This window comes from Pezoporus wallicus, unplaced genomic scaffold (genome assembly GCF_028554395.1).
Source record: "Pezoporus wallicus isolate ANWC-B61680 ecotype Strahan unplaced genomic scaffold, APGP_CSIRO_Pwel_v1 contig_8779, whole genome shotgun sequence".
NCBI classification, from domain to species: Eukaryota; Metazoa; Chordata; class Aves; order Psittaciformes; family Psittacidae; genus Pezoporus; species Pezoporus wallicus.
In genome coordinates, this window is record NW_026638529.1 from 341,577 (window position 1) to 361,222 (window position 19,646).

Genomic DNA, 19,646 nt, shown 5'->3' on the forward strand with positions numbered 1-19,646 from the left:
CAGCCATTCCCAGATCCTTCCGTGTTCTGTCCAATACAGGTCATCACCCTGTTCATGAGCTCCAGCGCATGTTAACATCCAGCTTTCTTCTTATTAATACTGAACAGTTAACGCTGTCAAGCTATGCCACTGCTTCCCAAGCCTTTCGAGTTCTCTGTGAAGAAGGGTGTCAGGTAACTGTTCTCAGCCCCTGGCACGCTATCTGTGAGGGGAGCTCGGGGCTGCCCCACATCAGACATGGCCAGTCCCGGCCACCTCAGTAACAGACCCACAACAGGCCCCCTCGGCAAGGCTGGTGGTGCCTCTGTGAAAATGTGTTTAAGGCAGGGAAAAATACTGCCCAGGACTGAGGAGGGGAGACAGAAACGTGGGAAACAGCTCTGAGGACAGAGGGGGAGTGGGGAGGCCTTCCAGGCACCAGAGCAGGGATTCCCTGCAGCCTCGGGGAGACCATGCAGGAACAGGGTAGGACTGCAGCCCATGGAAGGACCCAAACTGAGGCAGGGAAGGAGGAGTGGAGAGAGGAACTGTTATGGACTGGTCCCAACGCCCACTCCCCTGTTCTGCCTAGGCGGGGAAGGAGGAGGCAGGTAGTTACCTGGGAATGGAGGTGTGAAGTTGAGCCCGGGGGAAAAGACAGGTGAGGAGGTGAGTGGAAGGTGTTCTGTCTTTCTCACTATTCAAATCTCTTTCGATTGGCAATAAATTAGTTTCCCCAGATGATATCTATTTTGGTGGTGAGGGTAACTGGTAAGCAATCACACTGTCTATCTCAGTGTGCCCCTCTTACTGTCTCTCCTTGTCCTGTTGAGGAAGGGGAGCCAGAGTGTCTGGGTGGCCATCGAGGAGCTGGCCAGTCAACCCACTACAAGTACCAAGTGCTATTTAAACTTCTAGTCTTAAAAGGTGTGTGGAGTATTCATGTAGGTTGTATCAGTTCTCTAGCATATTCCAGGTGAGAGTTTGAGTACACGTGGCTCGGCACCACTTGTTCCAGAAAGATAAACTGGCCCTGTTCAGCACACAGGGACACTGAGAGGAAACAAAGCACCTTTGGTAGAGACACGTTTGCAACGCTGGCAGGGCCTTTGGAGACCACAACCCCTTGCAGTGGTGGGGGCAGGAAGGGATTCCTGATAGTCAAGCATGCCGTGCTGACTCAGTAACTCTGCACAAAGCTGGGGGGGTTACTGGAAGTCAGCATGGGTCTTCACCGCCTGCCCACTCCTTTTATGCTCAGCAAGAGAGCACAGTGGTACTTCAGGTTTCTGTGTTCAGTGTGCTCTTCAAGACCACAGGAAATAGCACTTTTAAGAAGTAAGTCTATTGGGGGCAAATTTTTTCTCCTCTTTTTTTTTTCACAGAGGAAGTTAAAGAATGAGAGGAGTAAAAGCAGATAGACTGAATTTCCAAACCAATCGTGTGACGCATACAGCTAAGAGACAATTCAATGGTTCCTCAAGAGGTTTTCATACCCTAAGAACAAAAGCCCCGTTAAGCAGACTTGCAGAGGGTACAAGTCACTAGAAAAGAATCACAAGAAAAAGGAGACCAATTTGGTCACAAAGAAGAGATGAAACTTAACAAGAAAAAGCAGCAACACTTGGTGTCTAAGTGAAGTTCCTGGAAAGTCAATGATATAAGACAATGAACATCAGTTTCTTCTCTCTAAGCCATGTCGCAAAGTCATGTAACCTTATTCTCTCTCTTCAGAGGGCTTGGTGTACTGATTCGACCTCACTGCAGGCTGGTGGAAGGCAGAGGTTCACCAGTGTCACCATCTCCTTACACAGTTTTGATGCTGGTCATAAACTAAATGTGAACACTGTGGAAAAGTTAGCAAGCTTTTCTTCAGTTTCCTATAAAGTTAGGTGCCAAGCGTGGTTTACAGGCAATGAGCTGAAACACAGAGAAATGGAAGTGCTGCTGTGAAGCGCCATTTTCGTGATTTTTTTTCAAAGAATTCAGTGGTTGTATTCCTTTTGGTATGCTCTGCATTCATCCCCAGCAGGCCCAAAGAGTGGTCTTGAGCATGGCAGCCTGGATGTTTGCCACTGTGTCCCCATGTTCTCTTATCTCATTCCCCTCAGTGTATCCTCCAGCTCCCTCCAAGCAATATGGCTGGATTTTTGTTTACTTGTTTACTTTGTCTGCATGAAGACAAATGAGGATGGTGGGAGGAACGATTCTAGCTGAAATGATAGTTAGACTTTTCAAGCCTGAGGCCTGGGGGAGAGGAATCAGCACATGGAGGCAGAAGCTCCCAGTACCCAGTGCTGCCTGTGGCCACCATCAGCCCTCAGCAAAGAGCCTAGTTCCAGCAGGAATGGATACTGCTGGTGCTCTGTTCCCTGCCAGGACAGGTTTGCCTCTGTCCCTCAGTACAAAGTCCCAAGCCCATTTTCAGGCTCTTGCATGCTTTCTGTTTCTCTTCTCAGCCTGTCTGATGATCTAGCACAGTAGAAATTACGAGATCCACAAGATGGTTTCTGCTACAACCTGCACCTAGAAGCTTTTCTTAGTGGCATTTCCAGCACGAGAGTAAAGGAGAGGGACTTCTGTGGCATGGTTTTCCTTGACAGCCTAAGTAGACTAGATGCCCCTAGCCTTCACTGATATATATTGGGGAAGGCACTAAGGCATAGGTTCCCCCAGACTGGAGAACCATCTCTGTATCTATTCCTCTCCTATATGCACTCTGGGATCAGGGACCACTCAGGGCAGCACTGGTACATCTCTTGTAGCACAGAACTGATGGTCCTACCAGGTCTGAAACATGTTTATTCTGTGACTGGGAGCACACTAGATCCACTGGCAATGTGGATGCATAGACATGACAGATAGATCACACCATGTCTTGCCACTGAACCTCCCTCCTGTGCAGAACAAAATACATGTGATATGACAAAATAAACATTTCAAGGGCAGGGAGACAATACCTGAGAGTGGTTTGAGCTGGAACAAGAAATTACCACCCTCTTCTCTCCTTCAACAGCCTTGCCTGAGGCACATCCTCCAGCCCAGCAAGCAGGGTTTCCACAGGATGCGAGTGGGGAGTTTCAAGCAAACCTTCAAAACTGTCATTCTTTACTCTTGCTGTAAACTCGCACACTGTGGTGGCAGAGAAGCCCTCACAAAAGCTCCTCACTCAAGTCCTTGGCAGCTCAGATAAACAATCAAGCACAGCTGCAAGCAGGAAGCAGAAATGCCCCTCCACCCCCAAACTTCAAAGGATCTGACAACATATCACATTTGCTATGGCCACAGCTCTGCTAACAGACAATAGCTGGCTAAGCCACAATAACTCCTTATCACATGCAAACCTTAAATTCTCTCTCAGCAGCAAAGCAGTTCATAGGTACAGTCACACACAGCCTGGCAGGACCACTCATGGCTAGGACATGCATCGCACAACAGCAAGGAGCATCACAAAGTCTGCAACAGCACACATTTGCTGCTTATTTAATAACTATCCAGCCAACCTGCCCCCACTCAAACCAAGTGCAACAATGGGATTTGTCTCCTGAATATGCTGAATTTCTCCTGGTCCTTCCCTGTCCAATCTGAGCAGGGAATTAGAGCAAATTACATCCATCCTTTTTTGTTGCTAAAGTATTTCCCATTTTCCACGGTCTGGATTTCTCTTTCAGGACTTTAATGAAAAACAAATTTTGAATAGCTGTTCCCCATGCAAAAACCTTAGCAAGGAGTACAGATAAATAGAATGGTAGCCAGCCACTCTGTAAGCATGTCCTTCAAAGCCTGTGCTGAGACTGGGCAGCTTGTGCCAGTGTTTTGGTTGACCCCATGATAGCTGAGAATTGCACCAGCTATAAACAGATTGCCCCCTGCTTAGGGAATTTCATGTTCATCGCATCTCCAGCATGAACAAGTAGCCTGTAGACTGTTGCAATTAAGAGAGACAAATGTATCTCTCACGTGTCCTTTTTCCTGAAATCTTTTGCCTCTGTGTTGACATAAACCTCAACAGCAGCACCAGGAGAAATGCATGTCCCCAGCACAGGGCTCAGGAGAGCACAGAGTCCAGTTTTGATATTCATTCACAGGGCTCAAAAGTCCAGCTACTCCCCTGGCCTGTGCAGATTTCCAAGCTGAACATCCCAGGAACTAGCTGCTCAGCAGCCTTTCACTCCCTAGGAATGACCTGGCAAAGGGGAACTGAAGGAATCCCTATCAACAAAAGGAAACTGGACAAGAAGACTTTTTCAGTTGTTTTTGAAGGAAACTGGTTGTGTGGTATGGGAAAAAGAGATGCAACATCTCTATGATGGTTTGTAAGTCAGGGAGAGAAGTTGATTCTTTGTAGAGTGCCCTGGATCATATGGAGAGTGCTGAGGAATGGTGAAACAACTGAGGCAGGGTAAAGCTTGCTGGGTTTGTTATTCCACCTACAGCTTTTTATCTGTTTGCTACCCAGAGGAAAAAAACAGTTTATTTAAAAAAGAAAACCATCAGACTTCACAACAGAAAGCTTGTGTGCCTGTTTGTATGACTGCTGATGTCCTGGCAGAGGTAAACAGACAGAGCAGTGCCTCCTGGTAGGATCCTAAAGCGGCGTTGCTGGTCACACCAAGGCAGGGGCCAGGGAACTGAGCATGTCTTCACACCTTTGTCTGGCGGAAGATGCCACTGCAGACACTGCCAGCAGTCTCCCACATCTCCTATGTCAGGGCTTCGCTCATGTACAGGGAATGGAGCATCTGATTCTCCCTATTACCCTGAGAGATGAATCAGCAAGAAGTTGCCAAGTTTTTCTTCTTTTCACTCTCTCTTTTTTTTTTTTTTTAATTAAAATCAACAAGAAATTCACATATAACTTGCCTCACTTTGCATCAGAACCCCTCCTCTCCCTTTACTCACCTTATCCTCTCGTTTGCATTAAACCTCAATCACTTAGTCAGGCCTAAAATGACACTTTTGTAACCATGATGTAATATGCCCACATATCAGAGTGCCAGAAAAATAACAGCAATATTTAAATTAACTCCCTTCACCTTTTCTCCCCTCTCTTACCACTAGACAATGCTCCTTTCCAAACGGGTCAAAATTTGGCAGTCTTTACGTCTCTTTACAACTTTACTGGAAGAAGCAACCCCACAAGACATTGTAACAGAAACTTAGAAAGCCCAAGGCTGGCTTCAGGTAACAAAAATAAAGAAAGAAAGAAAGAAAAAAATCAACCACAAAAAAAAAAAAAAAACAACCCCAAAGCAATAGTGAAACTTGTCAGATCAAATAGAAGGTGGTTGTCTGAACTCACAGGATTTGAGTGGCTTCAAACAGATCAATTCTTTCATTCTTACTCATGCCGTCTCTTCTCCCGGAGAGGGCTACAGAAACAGTCACACGTAACACCCCTCAACAGCGTGAGTTCCAGCTAACTACAACAAGCTGTGAGGTTTCTGAGCCTAGATACGCAACTGAGCAAGCCTGCTGAGAGCCAGTCCATGCTGTGGCTCCATTTCTTGTCTCTGACACGCTGATGCCTCAGCACATGCAGAGAATGTGCTGGAGACCAGCAACTGTTCTTTCTGCTTTTACACTACAGGTGCCCTGCATGCCCTTGCTGTGTACCAGTTACCTTCCTCCCCATCAGGACTGACCATGAACTGGTAAAGAGTCAGGACACAGGGATGCAATATGCAGTATTGGTATGAGGGATGCTAGCCATATCTGGCAGGGCACATTTCTTCTTCTCTGACCAGGATTTCTCCACTGGGGAAAGCAGAGCTGTAGCAGGCTCTGGCAGGGCTGTTTGCCAGCACACCACCTTCCGTCTCAACAGATACCTCAAACAGCTCTGTGAGGAATGGTACCCACCACACAGCAGTACCCACTGTCACACCAGCTCTTCTCCTTGCTTGTCCTGCCTCACTCTCTGCTGATACTCTGTCTCTCAGAGCCCATTGAGCATCCCTTTGCTTCCACTGTGTTTTTGCTGCAGAAGTAGCAATGACCCTATTCACACATTCCTTTCTTATAAAGCAGTCCCTTTTACCACCTTGGTTACTATACCCAATATAGTCCAAGAGCTATTAACAATGGCAGCATTAAGTAGCAATTGAGTGGTTAATGTTAACAATAAGTACATCACTACAGTTCATTAGCTAAACAGATGTCTTTACTAAAGCCACTGAGGCACAAGCAGTCTGTAAATTGACTCTATACAGTTTGAAATTGTAGAACCTTGTCAAGCCTTAGTTTGAATCTTTAGCTGGAGACCGCAGGCTAAGTAGTGGATTTGCTCTGGGCAGTTCAGAGCTACCTTTGAGGAAGAGATCACAAAGCAGTAACACTGCATCTTACTTGCAGCCATGCTATTGTCCCAAGACAGTCACAGATGCTCTCTCTCACTTAGGAGCAAGCCTGGCAGCACCTAGCTTTATCCTGCCAGGATCAGCCAGCTCTGCCCACCTTAGGAGATCCCAGCACTATATATAACATGAGTGTCACTATATATAACGAGTGGCACTGTGTCACTGCCCCTGAGACATGCAGGTCTGCATTGCCTTTAGTATTTCAGATAAAAAGACTAACAGATCCCTGCCCCTCCCAGATGTGCAGCAATAGCAACTGCTGCATCCTGCCCCAGAACTAACTACATTCACAGCCTAGATGAGCTACTGTGTGCCAATTTATACAAATCTTTGGGATCTTTCCAGCCCCACACCAATATGGTACCAGCAGAGACAGTACCGTCTGTGTGAGATTCCCCTGGGCACTGCACCCACTGTCTCTCTCTAAGCTGCTCACCAGTAAAGAAAGGAAGCATGCAATGTGCTTGGCTAGTTTTGCTACAGAAACAGCTGCAAGTTTGAGGGCACATGTACATACAGATGCCTACTCCTCACTTGGATGCCCGGTCACTAGAAAAGCAACACAGCACCAGCAATCAGAAGAGGATAGCAACTTCCAGCCTTTCCTGGCAGGGTCTAGATCCAAGCCTCTGTCCCTGCACTATGTGGTTTGCCCCCCTGATACTAGAGGGAATGGGAGCAAGAATAAAGCATTATTCAAGCAAAAAGGTCCCTAAACTTTGACTTTCTGAGGGATTTTCTATCCTGAGAAATGCAGTGGAAATATCTGAGTGCAGCAACACTTGTGTGAGCAGAGAGATGCAGCGTTCACTTCACACTGGCCATACTAGTGGCCAGTCTACTTCCATGTTTCAAAGAAATAAGTTCCCCTGAAGCAAGAAACAGCAAACCACAGGACACACATCACTGAGCTGAGAGCAGCACCAGCAAAAAGGAAATAAAGGCTGCTGAAGAGCCACTGTTCGCTGTGACCAACATCAGTTTCGAGAACTTTGGACCACAAAGATGATGCGCCTTTGTGTACTGCCTGGTGGACGGGTGGCAGATAGCCTTGGGGTTAACACATGCAGGGGAAGAGCTCATGAATCAGAAACCAGAGTGAGCAAATAAGGGGCTTTTAACACCAAAGCACCCCTTCCTTTCCTTGCCCTTCAGACTTCCACATCAGAAGGGCCATGTGCTAGGGCCAGGGGGCACAAAGAGGAGTATGATGCCTTTGGGGATGGCAGAACTTCTGCTCCACAACAAATGTCTGGCTCTACTCAAGCTGAAGCCTGTGTTGTGAGATCAGTCACCTTCCTGATGGCCAAACTGGGCTTGGGCTGTCTGGTCTGCGCTACCCACGTCACACCTCCCTGGTTCCCAAATCCTGATGTTTCGATGCTGGAACCCCAAAGCTCCATAGCAGGGACACTGTGCCCTGCGAAGCAGGCAGCAAACTGGGATCAAGCTCCCAAATCGTTGTTGATCATAGAGACCTTCAGGACTTTGGTCACTGCAGAAGCCTGCTGCCCAAATGAGGGGAGAACAGTGTCACTTACTAGAAAAATATACCTTTATTTACCAGATGTGTTTTATTCAGGAGAGAATATCCCCTGATAAGGGGGCCAGCCATAGCCATACTGTTTATGGTGGCCAGCATGCCACCCCACCTGCATCATACAGAGGGTGACAGAACTAGTTTCCCATGGGGGACCCTGATGCTTTGAAAAGACAGAAAGGGGGCTGGAGATGCTGCTTTCATCTTGGGCCCCATCGCTCTCCACCACTATGTTGTTTAGGTTCTGTCAGTGGAGCATGTGGCCTCCCCACCAGCCCCTTCAACACAGCACAGTCATATTTTCTCTCCAGGGGTGGGATCCCCCTCATGGCCCTGCTGCTTCTGGCACATTCCTTGCAAGGCAGTGGGCACGAGTTAAATAAAGGGGTTGGGGAACATTTTCTGAGATGGGCACAGTCGACAACACAAAATGTACTTATGGCACCAAAGTAGCCGGCTAGCAGGCAGGTGCCTGTTGTACATCAGTCACAGTGCTGAGTGCCCAGGCAGGGTGCTTAGTCATAGCTTGAGATGGGTAGAGAGACCTCTGCACTACTTGTTCTCACACCACCACCTGCGGTGTGCCATGGCATGGCACAGCCCAGGCACCTGCAGACAAAGCTTTAGGGGCCTCCACGCTGCCTGCCTGCTGCTCAAGCTCACCAAGGCCATGGCACCATGTGGGGCTGCTGGCACCAGCATCTTCTCAGGTAGCAAGTAACTAGTTTCAATGGTGTCTTCAGGACATACATTTTGAGTTTGTTGTTGGGTTGCTTTTTTTTTCCAGAGGGGAAAATGCGTGATTCTCTTCAGGTTGGTGTAGTACAGCCCTGGTGCTTCTGAGAGGTCTACTTCCAAACCTTTACCAGTTGCTTGAGGCTTCTCATGCTGAAGACCAAAACATGGTTTCCTGGAGAACTTCGTGGGGCAAGATCCTGGCTTTGCCACTGCCACTCAGGCAGCACTCACCACTCATGTATATTTGAGTGTGTGTCATGGGCTGCTGGCCATGCTCCAACAGCCTCATTCAAAGCTTAAATAAGCCAAAGAATGTCTTGGATTCCTCAAAATTAATCAGAGAGATTTTGGAGACATTGACATGCAAACTGTCCATCTTCCTGAGCTTGAATAAAGCCCCCAGGTAGCTTTTCCGGGCCCATGTTTTCTGACCTGTACAGTAGTTGATGCCCTTGTCCTCCATCAGCACATGGCTACCAAGCAAGGCTGGGTTTTTCTTGTAGACGCTGTGGGTCAACACCTGGCTGGTGCAGACACTGCCTCGGAAGAGCACGTTGGAATATACAAAGTACAGACCGGTCTCATTGATGATGAGGCCCTGATCACGGTACTGAATGCCGTTGGTGAAGGCATGGCCAGAGACGGGTTCCCAATCCAGAGGGAGGTCTCGCTGGTCCGGGTTTCCTGGGAGCCAGAACAAGATAAAAAGTGCAGTAAGCACAAGCAGTTGTGTGATTTTTTTCTCAAGTGACACCCCAAGTCACTACAAGTCAGCTGTTCTCCAAGCCCTTGTCTGCAGCATGGAAAGCCTGTCCTCACTTCAGGCTGGTGGAAGCTCTCACCTTCACCTCCCTCAGCTGCTTCTGACAGCCTTCTGCCCTGCACACCCCAGATGCAAACCAAAGACAGAGCCCTCATTGAAAAGCCTAAACAAGGGGAAAATTTTTGCTGTGGAGTAACTTCCCAATGTCAGAGTGCATCTTACCCAAGAAAAGCAGGAAAGCCTGAGTGAGGTGTGCTCCTCACTATGTCACCCTCTCACCCCAGCCATGTCTGCCCTATTCTGTGCTCCCACATTTTGATGGCCCCTTAGCACATACCTGTTAAGTGTGCTGCCTTCCTTGCTTCATTTTTCATTGACTGCTCCTTCTGCCCTGCACAAAAATAGGGAAGAGGTTAGCTGTGTGCTCCATGGAGAAGCCAGTCTAGAGAGCAGAAGAGAGACAACCAAGAAGCTAAAGCAGGGCAGATTCAAAGCAGCACAGGGAACATAAGCACCATGGCTTAGCACAGGAAGGCAGAGTAGTGCTTGAGCAAGCACTGCAGGGCAAGAAGAGAAATTTAAAAGGAAGAGCTGCAGCAGAGAGCCCAGATGTGATCAAAAACAAGGGGAAAGAGCAAGAGGAGCTTCCATCTTAGAATGGCTCAGTTGGTGAGCTCAAGCAGAGGCCTGTCATGCAGGATATAGGAGAGGGACAATGCTGCCCCTTTATCCAGCATCTCTGGGCCATGCAAAGGTGACTGTTCATTTTCTATCATAGATGAGCCTGCTTTAGTGCCCCCCTCTAGTCCAGCACTACCAAGGGCAGATGTACTCCTGGCAATGGACTTCTGTTTGCTGACTACCAACCCTCCTCACAGCTAGAACAGAGACGCTTGAGACATCCTGCAAACCATTCCACTGGCCAGGCAGACCTTTTCTTCAGAGAGACAGAACACAGCTGGGAAAATTCTGCCTTCCCTGGAGCGCTCCGTTTCCCTTGGAGAGATGGACTTGGAGAGTGACTTGGTATTTGGATCCCGTCCCCACTCCATCCTTCCCTTCTCAACATCTCCTCCTTTAGACCAGTTCTCTAGCTTTATTTATTTATCCACCCACTTCCAAAAATTCAGAATTGCTACTTATAGCTTCTGTTTCGCTACTGTGGTCAGACCACTGAACGTCGAGTTAAAATGACAGCTCCCCTTCTCCTAAGCAATAGATTGCAAAATTTATCAATACGGGAGTTGATGGGAACCAGAACTGCCCTTTCCAGAGAATTTTGCTATTTCCAAAATTGCTTTAATGCAGTATCGGAACATACTTGAAAAGAAATTGACTTTCCTACTAACCAAAATCCTCAAGGGAAAAAAAAACAAAACAAAACAACAAAACACGTTTCCAGATGTAGCAAAAATTGTCAAGAGATGAAAAATTCCTTTAGACTTGGCCGTTTTCAAAAAGTGATATCCTCACTGCTAACATTAACAGGGAATGTAAAAGTAAAATAATAGTTCTGAAGTTCAAAATATTATTTTTAAATTTTTCCTTTCAGATTCAAACTCTTTGGGCTTTTTTCCTTGTCTCTAAACTGGATGAACATAAATTTGATAGGTGGACCACTTGGTGGATAAAGAACTGGCTGGATGGCCGCACGCAAAGAGTTGTGGTCAACGGCTCAATGTCCAGCTGGAGACCAGTAACGAGTGGTGTCCCTCAGGGATCGGTGTTGGGACCGGTCTTGTTCAACATCTTTGTCACTGACATGGACAGTGGGATTGAGTGCACCCTCAGCAAGTTTGCCGATGACACCAAGCTGTGTGGTTCGGTTGATACCCTGGAGGGAAGGAATGCCATCCAGAGGGACCTCGACACGCTTGTGAGGTGGGCTGATGCCAACTTCATGAAGTTTAACCATGCCAAGTGCAAGGTCCTACACCTGGGTTGGAGCAATCCCAGGCACAGCTACAGGTTGGGCAGAGAAGAGATTCAGAGCAGCCCTGTGGAGAAGGACTGGGGGGTGTTGGTTGATGAGAAAATGAACATAGACCAGCAGTGTGCGTTTGCAGCCCAGAAAGCCAACTGTATCCTGGGCTGCATCAAAAGGAGCGTGACCAGCAGGTTGAAGGAGGTGATCCTGCCCCTCTACTCTGCTCTTGTGAGACCTCACCTGGAGTATTGTGTGCAGTTCTGGTGTCCTCAACATAAAAAGGACATGGAACTGTTGGAACAAGTCCAGAGGAGGGCCACGAGGATGATCAGGGAACTGGAACACCTCCCATATGAAGACAGGCTGAGAAAGTTGGGGCTGTTCAGCCTGGAGAAGAGAAGGCTGCATGGAGACCTCATAGCAGCCTTCCAGTATCTGAAGGGGGCCTATAGGGATGCTGGGGAGGGACTTTTCATTAGGGACTGTATCAACAGGACAAGAGATAATGGGTTTACACTTAAACAAGGGAAGTTCGGGTTAGACACAAGGAAGAAATTCTGTACTGTGAGGGTGGTGAGGCATTGGCACAGGTTGCCCAGAGAAGTGGTAAATGCTCCGTCCCTGTCGGGTGGCCTTGGGATGGCCATCTTGGGAAACATGGTCTAGTGCAAGTCTAGTGCACCCCCCATGGCAGGGGGGTTGGAACTAGATGACCTCAAGGTCCTTTCCAACCCTAAGTATTCTACGATTCTGTGATTCTAAATTAGATTTAGAAAAATTGGCAGTTTCTTGTGAGAAGCTTCTATTTCAGTGAAAATGACATTTCTAAAAGACACCTCCCCAGACATATAATCAGGCTTTTCTCAATTAGCTTTGGCTGCAGTGAGAATTTCTACCAAAAGAGTTTAGAAAAAAAATAAATTAAAAATGGATTCCCTACCCCAAAGAAAACTGAATCCTTTGCATCATCCAAAAATATTAAAAAAGTTAGAAGAGAAAGAATTAAGATGTGCAGTGCCCATCACTGTTGTCCTTCTATTCATGTTGTTGCTATAGATTAGGACAGCCAGAAACTACTTCTACAGCAGAGCATCTCCAGTACCGCTGCCCCACTGGCCTGGGGAGTCCCAAGGTGGAGGCACACTGTCCCAGAAAGCTGTTGCTGATACCTCTAAGCACTACAGCAGGTAGAGTACAGGACAACATCCCCACCATCACAAAGAGAAAGATCTTTTTTCAGCCAAGCAAGTGAAATCAGCACTTTCGTAGCATCAAGCTGTGACCTTGCCTTTACCCCAGGCAAGGAGAGGGAAGAGTTCAACAGGATCATTCACACATGCTATCACAGAGGAGTTCCTCCTCTACGTACATTAACTCACCTATGAGTTTTTCCAAAGCTGGAGGGATGTGCTCACTGCTGGCAGACTGTCAAAAGAGAAGAGTCACAAGCTGTCTTAGCAGAGTGAGAACACAGGGGCATCATCTAAAGCAGCCAAGGACTGTCTTTGACAATGGTTAATTCTCCGTGCTCATATGAAAGACCTTGCTGCACTCAAAGACATCCAAATAGACCCATCAGTCCTCTTGCAGTAATAAGCACCCCCACTTACATGGCAAACATTTAAATGTCCCTTGGGGATCTTTGCAACACTTGAGCACCTCAGAGCCAATTTTCAGGTTTTTTTTCCTGTTTCCCCAAAGCCTCTGCAGACCTCACCTCTCTGAGTTCAGCCAGTTCCTTCTCCAGGTGGAATATCTGAAACATGCTCAGCCCCACTCCAGTGAGGGCCAGCAGGAGCAGCAAGGAGATCACCAGAAAGCCAGTGCTCCTCCTTTCCCTGTTGTTCCTTGGCTTTCTGCTCCGGTCGGGTACTGGTGGTGGGAAAGGAGCGACGGGGGGTGCTGGAGGGCAGGAAGTATTTGCACTGGGACAGCCATCCACCCAAAAGATCTGAGGATACACGTAGTTCAAGTTCTGCTGCATGGCCGGGAGCGGGATGGACTGGACGTGCTTAGCGTGATCTTCCATGTGGCAGCCAAAAACTGCTGGGGCTGTCCCAGACTGAGCCTTGGGGGAAGACACAGATCTACCTTTATACGCCTGCATCACTCCAGCAGAGAGCACCCAGCTCAGATGCTGCAACTCTACAAAAGCCTCAAGCATCAACCCCAAAGCGTTTCCGCCCTCAGCTGCAAGTTCAGGGTACCCGCCTGCTCCTCCCACAGCGAGGCAGCAGCACCAGCCCGGCGGCAGATGCTCACGCAAAACCATGCTCGGGAAGCACATGCATTCACATGCAAGGGCCACGCTGCTAACTGGGGGCTGAGTAATCAGCACAGCGCACATCCACCAGCCAAACACACTTTCCAGCAGCCCACTCGGGAAGAGACGCCTGTTTTTCCACCGCGGTGTCCTGGGTGACAAGCAGAGCACCCTGCACAAGAGGGGAGAGGCAGAGCTGAGGACTCCTCAGCAGAAAGATTAAGACCTAATCCCAAATGCATCTATGGGTGCTGGGGAATTGCTTAATTCATACAGGACAAATTATTTGCTCCTCTCCGTTGTACATCCTGCCTTTTCCTTGGCTGCTCCATAGGGCACAGATCGTAAGTCACAAAACACCGGCCACAGACACCATCCCACTGTTAAAAACCAGTCTATCAGAAAACAGGAAGATGTCAGTGCTGCAGCCACAGCAGAGCTACCCCATTAACAGCCCACTTAGAGCAAGCTCAGCGGACTACCTTCAGCCACACCAAATCACTGCAGGACACTAGCCAAGCTGAAACAGTGGTGTACTGTAATGGGAAACATACCATGTCTCAGGGCACAAGCAGGCCCTTCTGGCAGCTTCTGCTGCCCCTCTTACCTTTGCAAATAGTATCTCAAATCCCACAGTCCTCTTCTAATCTGAAGAAGTCTCAGATAGGGAAGGGCTTTTTTTATCATCTCTTCAGGTCAACATTGAGCATTGCAGTGGGACCTAACCTGGCTGAGTAACTTAAGAGTAAAGCCTAGGGTAGACACTAGGCTACTTATCTTGATAGAACTTCTTTTGCCTTCCAAGAAAAGATTGAGAATTCAAGCCATGCTGCAAGCACAAGCAGTTACAAGAGCTCATTACAAAATCTTCATGAGACAGGGCAAGACAGGGACATTCCCATTCCTCAATTTCCAGTTTCTCAATTTTCATTCCTTATTGACTGCAGATTTCTAAGGGGCAGCAATGAGACTTTCCCACAGAATTACAGGTGCACACAAGGGATTACAAGCAGCAGTTTGCTCTTTCAATTCTTGCACTTACGTTGAAGTGTGTATTTGGGATAGCACATAAAAACAGAAACACTACAAGAAGAACTTGGAGATTTGTCTCTTCTGTGGCAGGACACACAGCCTTTAATCTTGAACATCAAAACTGTGGTCTGAAAACAGCATGCTTTAACAACATAAATATGCTTTTTTTTCCTCCAAACAGGGGCTCAGCTTTGCCTCCAACCACACCAGTAAGTCAGACGTGTCCTCAAAGCCTTGCCTGCACCACCAGACACCACACTGCTTTTTGAAGATGTTCACCACAGCTGTTTGTTGCAGAGTGATCTGCAGCACAAGAGGTTTCAGCAATCCACCTGGCTCGTCCTCATACTTCTAGGTTTCTAACATAAAAGACACAAAAGCAACATAATTCCAGCTTCAGCAGTTCAATCCTGGTCATGCCTACCCTCATTCTGCACCTTAGAACAGCACACCCCAGATGGCCCAAGAACAGATCCTCATCCACTCCTACAGTCATGACAAGAGAAGATCACAAAAAGGTCTGGGCTTAGCCCTGCACCTCCCATACCACATGGTGAACCCCAGCCTCCTATCCAGTGCTGGGTATGGGGAAAAAGAGATGCCTCCATGGCACAGGGAGCCCAGAGAGACAGCAGGATGGCTGGGGAAGCATCTCTCCTGCCAGGACACTCTCCACTACCCTACCTGTGCAGCTCCCCAGCACCACTGCCTGAGCCACATGTGAGGGAACTCACCAGCCACTGAGGCACCTCACTCAGTGGGCAGTGCCTGCACTCCCTTGCTATCAGAGCAATGAGCACCAGGTGCCCACGACTCTTTCCAACACGGACATGGGCATCAGAGTTCCTGTTTCTTTAATGCCCTCTGTGGCCCATTCAACTGTTGTAAAATACAGTGATGGCCGAGAGCAGAGACTGAAGCTCAGGACTTTGTCATCTGGAGGCATTGCTGATCAGCATGCCAAAAGTCATTGACCACACAGCTTTGCCTGGAGATCTGCTGTCAAGTTCTTCCTGACACTGACTGCTTAATGCAGATAGTTTATCTTGGTGGGATTGAAGGTACAGTAGCAGTCTCCCTTAAATGTCAGAAGAGCACTTATTTCTCACCCACTGCTTCCCACAGGCAGGGATGACTAAAACAATGAAAGCCATTTCAGCCACAGCTGCTGCATCCTCTCTTTTGGATGGGTAGATCAATAGCCTGCTAATACCACATGCTGTGGCAAGCCAAAGATTGGGACTAATTACCACCAAATGACCATCTTTTGGTGCACAGGATACTTTTAGAGACTTCTCCCTTCCTAGCACACTCTACTGTGCAGGTCCTGCTGTCACACTGTTTCCCCTGTCACCATCTTCAGAGATCACCAAGATGATATGTGCTGGAAGACAGGGCAGGCAGAGCTGTGGCTTTGCAGTGTGTCATGGCACCTACAAGCTCTGTTCTGCTGACTTCCTATTGCTCAAGCCACATGCAACATTAACAAGGCTATTGAAATAATTGTGAGACAATTTGCTGTAGGTAGATACTTAAGTCACAGGAATCTATTTTGCTAGAGAGCCTAGAGACAGAATTTAGACAAGCCTGACCTTTCCTAAAACATGGGGCAAGGACAGCTGGGCAGGAAAGGAGGACACAAGAAGGACAAAGGGGGTGGTCAGATTTGTCTATGCGCCTCCCTATCCTCTCTTCACTCAGCCTGCAAGATACACACATTGTTTTCAGCAGCCTCATGTCATTTGAGCAGGAGGGAATATTTCCAAGTGGAAATATTCCATATCCCCTTATTAGAGAATCAATCCCCTTCGCCAAGAACAGCAAAAGACAAGCAACAGTTAGACAAAAAAAAAAAAAAGATTTGCTCAGAACTCCTACCATCCCTATCTCACTCCCAGAGAGGCAGAAGCTGTTATTAACAATACACACCAAGTTTATGTTGACAGCAAAGAGAATCAGCCAGCAGCTAGACGTTTCTATCAGCAGATTTAAGGACAAAAGGATGACCTGCTTGAAAGACACCAAAGGAAAGGACTTGAACAATGATGGAGATCTAATACTCAACAGAAAATATACTATAAACAACCAAAAAACTGAAGTGTGAACCACTGGTGTATGAGAGACTCTCATTGGTTTCTGGGCAGTCAGATATGTGTCTGAAAGTGATTAACAAATATTTCCTATTAGACCAGTGACTAGTGGAAATGCTAAAAAGCAACTGTTAAAAACCCATAGGGCTACGTAAATTGCACCCAAGAACAACTGAAGAAGTTGAGAATCATTTGCATTCAAAAACCAGGATTCAAAACATTAACCCAAGATATTAACAGCCTTTGCAACCTTTTGCAGTCCCAGGCTAAACTGTGCCATCAGACCCAGGAGAGGCAGCTACTGCAAACCCAGTGAGGATTAGCCACAGCGGGCAGAAGAGATGGGACCCACTGATGCACACTGGTTGGTACACTGGAAAGAGTAACGGAGCACCATGTAGGACAAAGCTTCTGATTTTCCACCAAGATTGTCCTCAGCACAATGCTACTTCAACACCTTTACCAAAGATCTGGAAAAAACTGAGCAACATATTACACCAGCAGTATTTGCAGATTAAAATAACTGCTAAGAGACCCTGAGTAACCATGAGGACAGAGAATTTTATAAGAAGGAAACAAGTCTAGAAACAAAGACTACAGATAAAACTTTAGGTGGAGAATAATATCCTGGAAAGAAAACACAGTTCTGAAACTGATAGAAAGGATACCCAGCTATACACAAGCTTCCAGCAGGGAAAGCCCATGGGCTTCTATAGGCACAAACTCACATTTAGCACTAGACAAGTAGAAACAGCCCAGAACCCACATTGCATGGTTGTGTTCAGCTTCAGAGGGGCTCAAGCAAAAGTTGCAATAACTGCTGGACAGCAAAAATGTTTAACTCGGTCCATTCAAGAGCAGATGGGCAGGGAGGGACAGACTGTGTTAAAAACCTGTCACAGAGGGGGATGATTTCCAGCAGCAGAGAGCTCTTGCGTTTCAGGAAAAAAACCCTCCCAGGGAGCCACTAACCGGCAGCCAAAGCTGAAGGAGTCTGTGCAAAAAAACCTATGGATTTTTGACTGGACATTGGAACAGAGGCTCATGAGGACTGCCTCCAAAGGCAGCAGGATCTCTATCCACTGAAGACTCCAAGGGGCATGGAAGACACTGGAATTCACCCAGCCTTGCAGTTAGCACTGACATCTTAGTGTCATCTCTTTATTACCTGTGGCTTTTTTATTAACAGTTCAGTTTCCCAGATGAGGGTGATGCTTTTCATTTTCTCTCTTCGCTAGAAGCATTTGTGGCATACGTAAAGCCACACGCTGGTGCCAACAGCTCATGAGAGAGACATTCACATTGAGAGCAGGCTTCAAAATCTGCTTCTAACAGCTCTGGCCAGGCATTAGGGTGCTCAATATGGTCCTCTTCCAGTGAACAAGGTGCTTTGTTATCTTGCTCACCGTGAACCCCAACAAGTAGACAGCAGCACTGGGTTCAGCAGAAGTGGTACAGGACTCTGACCCGAGGCAGGAAAGAATCCAAGCAGGGAAGGAGCCAAAGCAGCCGAGAGGAAGAACTGAAAGCAGCAGAGCAAGATTTTCTTTTGTGTCTGTAACAAAAGCGAAGAAATGAGATACAGTGGTTATGAGATAATGGGACCTATTGCTTAAACAGCCAAGAAAGAGAAGCCTGTCATTTCAAACACATAATAGCTTAGTCACAGAACAAGGTGTTTTGGTCAGTCAGAGGTGGCAAGGAAAACCACAGTGAACGTGCAGATGTTGATTTCCTGTCCAGCCCAGTGACGGTTGAGAACTGCATTCACAAACCCTTCACAGCAGGACCCATGCTGCCAGCCCTGGCTCTGGAGATCACCAGCTGGCTCTGACAGCCAATGTGGCCTCATTAGCATTTGACAATTTTATTCCTCCTTGGCAGCAGCTGTTCCCAGCCCATAAAAAAAAACCAAAACAAACACCCCAAAACCAAACCCACCCACCCAAACAAGAAATAAACAACAAACCCCCTGGGATCTACCCTGAGATCCTTACTGAGTTCCACCAGGATCACATATAGCTCTGTGTCACTGAGCAAATTCAGGCCCTATGGCATCAGTCTGGCACACAGAGAGCCCAACACAAGAGTGCCCATCTCATTTCACAAGCACCCTGACACTAGTGACCTACTAACTTCCCAAAACACCAAAGGACCTTCATCTCACTTCCCTGGGATTTTGCTTTGAGCTGCTTTCTTCTCCATTCCCTACCAAAAGCCTTACCTCTAATTTGTGACTTAGTGACTAATGAAAAAGCAGAAAGCTCCTTGGTATCTTCTTTTAAAATTACTATTCTTAAATTCGAGAAGGGATATGTAAGACAGATTCATGAGTTTTGCCACCCTTTCCTAAGGAAGCATTTTATCTCAACAAGCTCTGGGAAAACTCATTCTTCCCATGCTATTGCAAACCCCCGTTACGTCTTCAGTAGCGCCTGGTGCTGTTTGACACTCAGGGTTTCCAGGAGATGAGACACGCACTGGTGGCGCACCCACAGCACCCTGTGGTCAGGGCTCTATACTTGAATTGTTCCAAATGAAGTGGAACATGTTCGTACCTAATTATGTGAAGCATGCTAAGCTGTTCCGTCTTGTATCATCTCACACTGTAACTTGGCAAGAGCAGAAGCCACACAAAGACACCATGCATTGTAGTTCTCTACTTGCCAAATACCACACCGCTGGTAGAGTTTGCGTATTTTAAAAATACTGGATTTCTGCTCTGACACTTAATGTATATAACCCAAATACCTCAATTTTGGCAAACATGGCTAGTAATTCACTTATGAAATGTGTTGTTTTGTGACTATCCATCCTCCCATGGAAACCTTCGTGCTGCTTAAGTATTTTTTGACCCTGGGCTCAAGATATGGCCAAGGGCCACTACTGCATACGCATGCTGGCTTACACCAACAACTATTTAACCTTACTATATAATATCACAAGATGGACTAG

General features: G+C 47.2%; 1 protein-coding gene across 1 annotated transcript; it reads right to left on the bottom strand.

Annotated features, from left to right (window-relative positions):
• Positions 1-8,484: 8,484 nt before the first annotated feature.
• Positions 8,485-13,474, bottom strand: FASLG (Fas ligand). Its single transcript, XM_057411211.1, has 4 exons — positions 13,024-13,474; positions 12,686-12,731; positions 9,717-9,770; positions 8,485-9,300 (listed from the first exon to the last, which is right to left on the bottom strand). The coding sequence occupies exons 1-4, from the start codon at positions 13,468-13,470 to the stop codon at positions 8,906-8,908; spliced, it is 942 nt and encodes a 313-aa protein (XP_057267194.1). The 5' UTR covers positions 13,471-13,474; the 3' UTR covers positions 8,485-8,905.
• Between the last annotated feature and the right edge of the window lie 6,172 nt (positions 13,475-19,646).

Bases quoted from the DNA above. Each gene is read 5' to 3' on its own strand.
- FASLG (XM_057411211.1), bottom strand. From the start codon at position 13,470: ATGCTTGAGGCTTTTGTAGAGTTGCAGCATCTGAGCTGGGTGCTCTCT. The intron at 12,732-13,023 runs GTGAGGTCTGCA...CTCTTTTGACAG, and splicing joins AACTGGCTGAACTCAGAGAG to TCTGCCAGCAGTGAGCACAT. The intron at 9,771-12,685 runs GTGAGTTAATGT...ATTTTTGTGCAG, and splicing joins AGCTTTGGAAAAACTCATAG to GGCAGAAGGAGCAGTCAATG.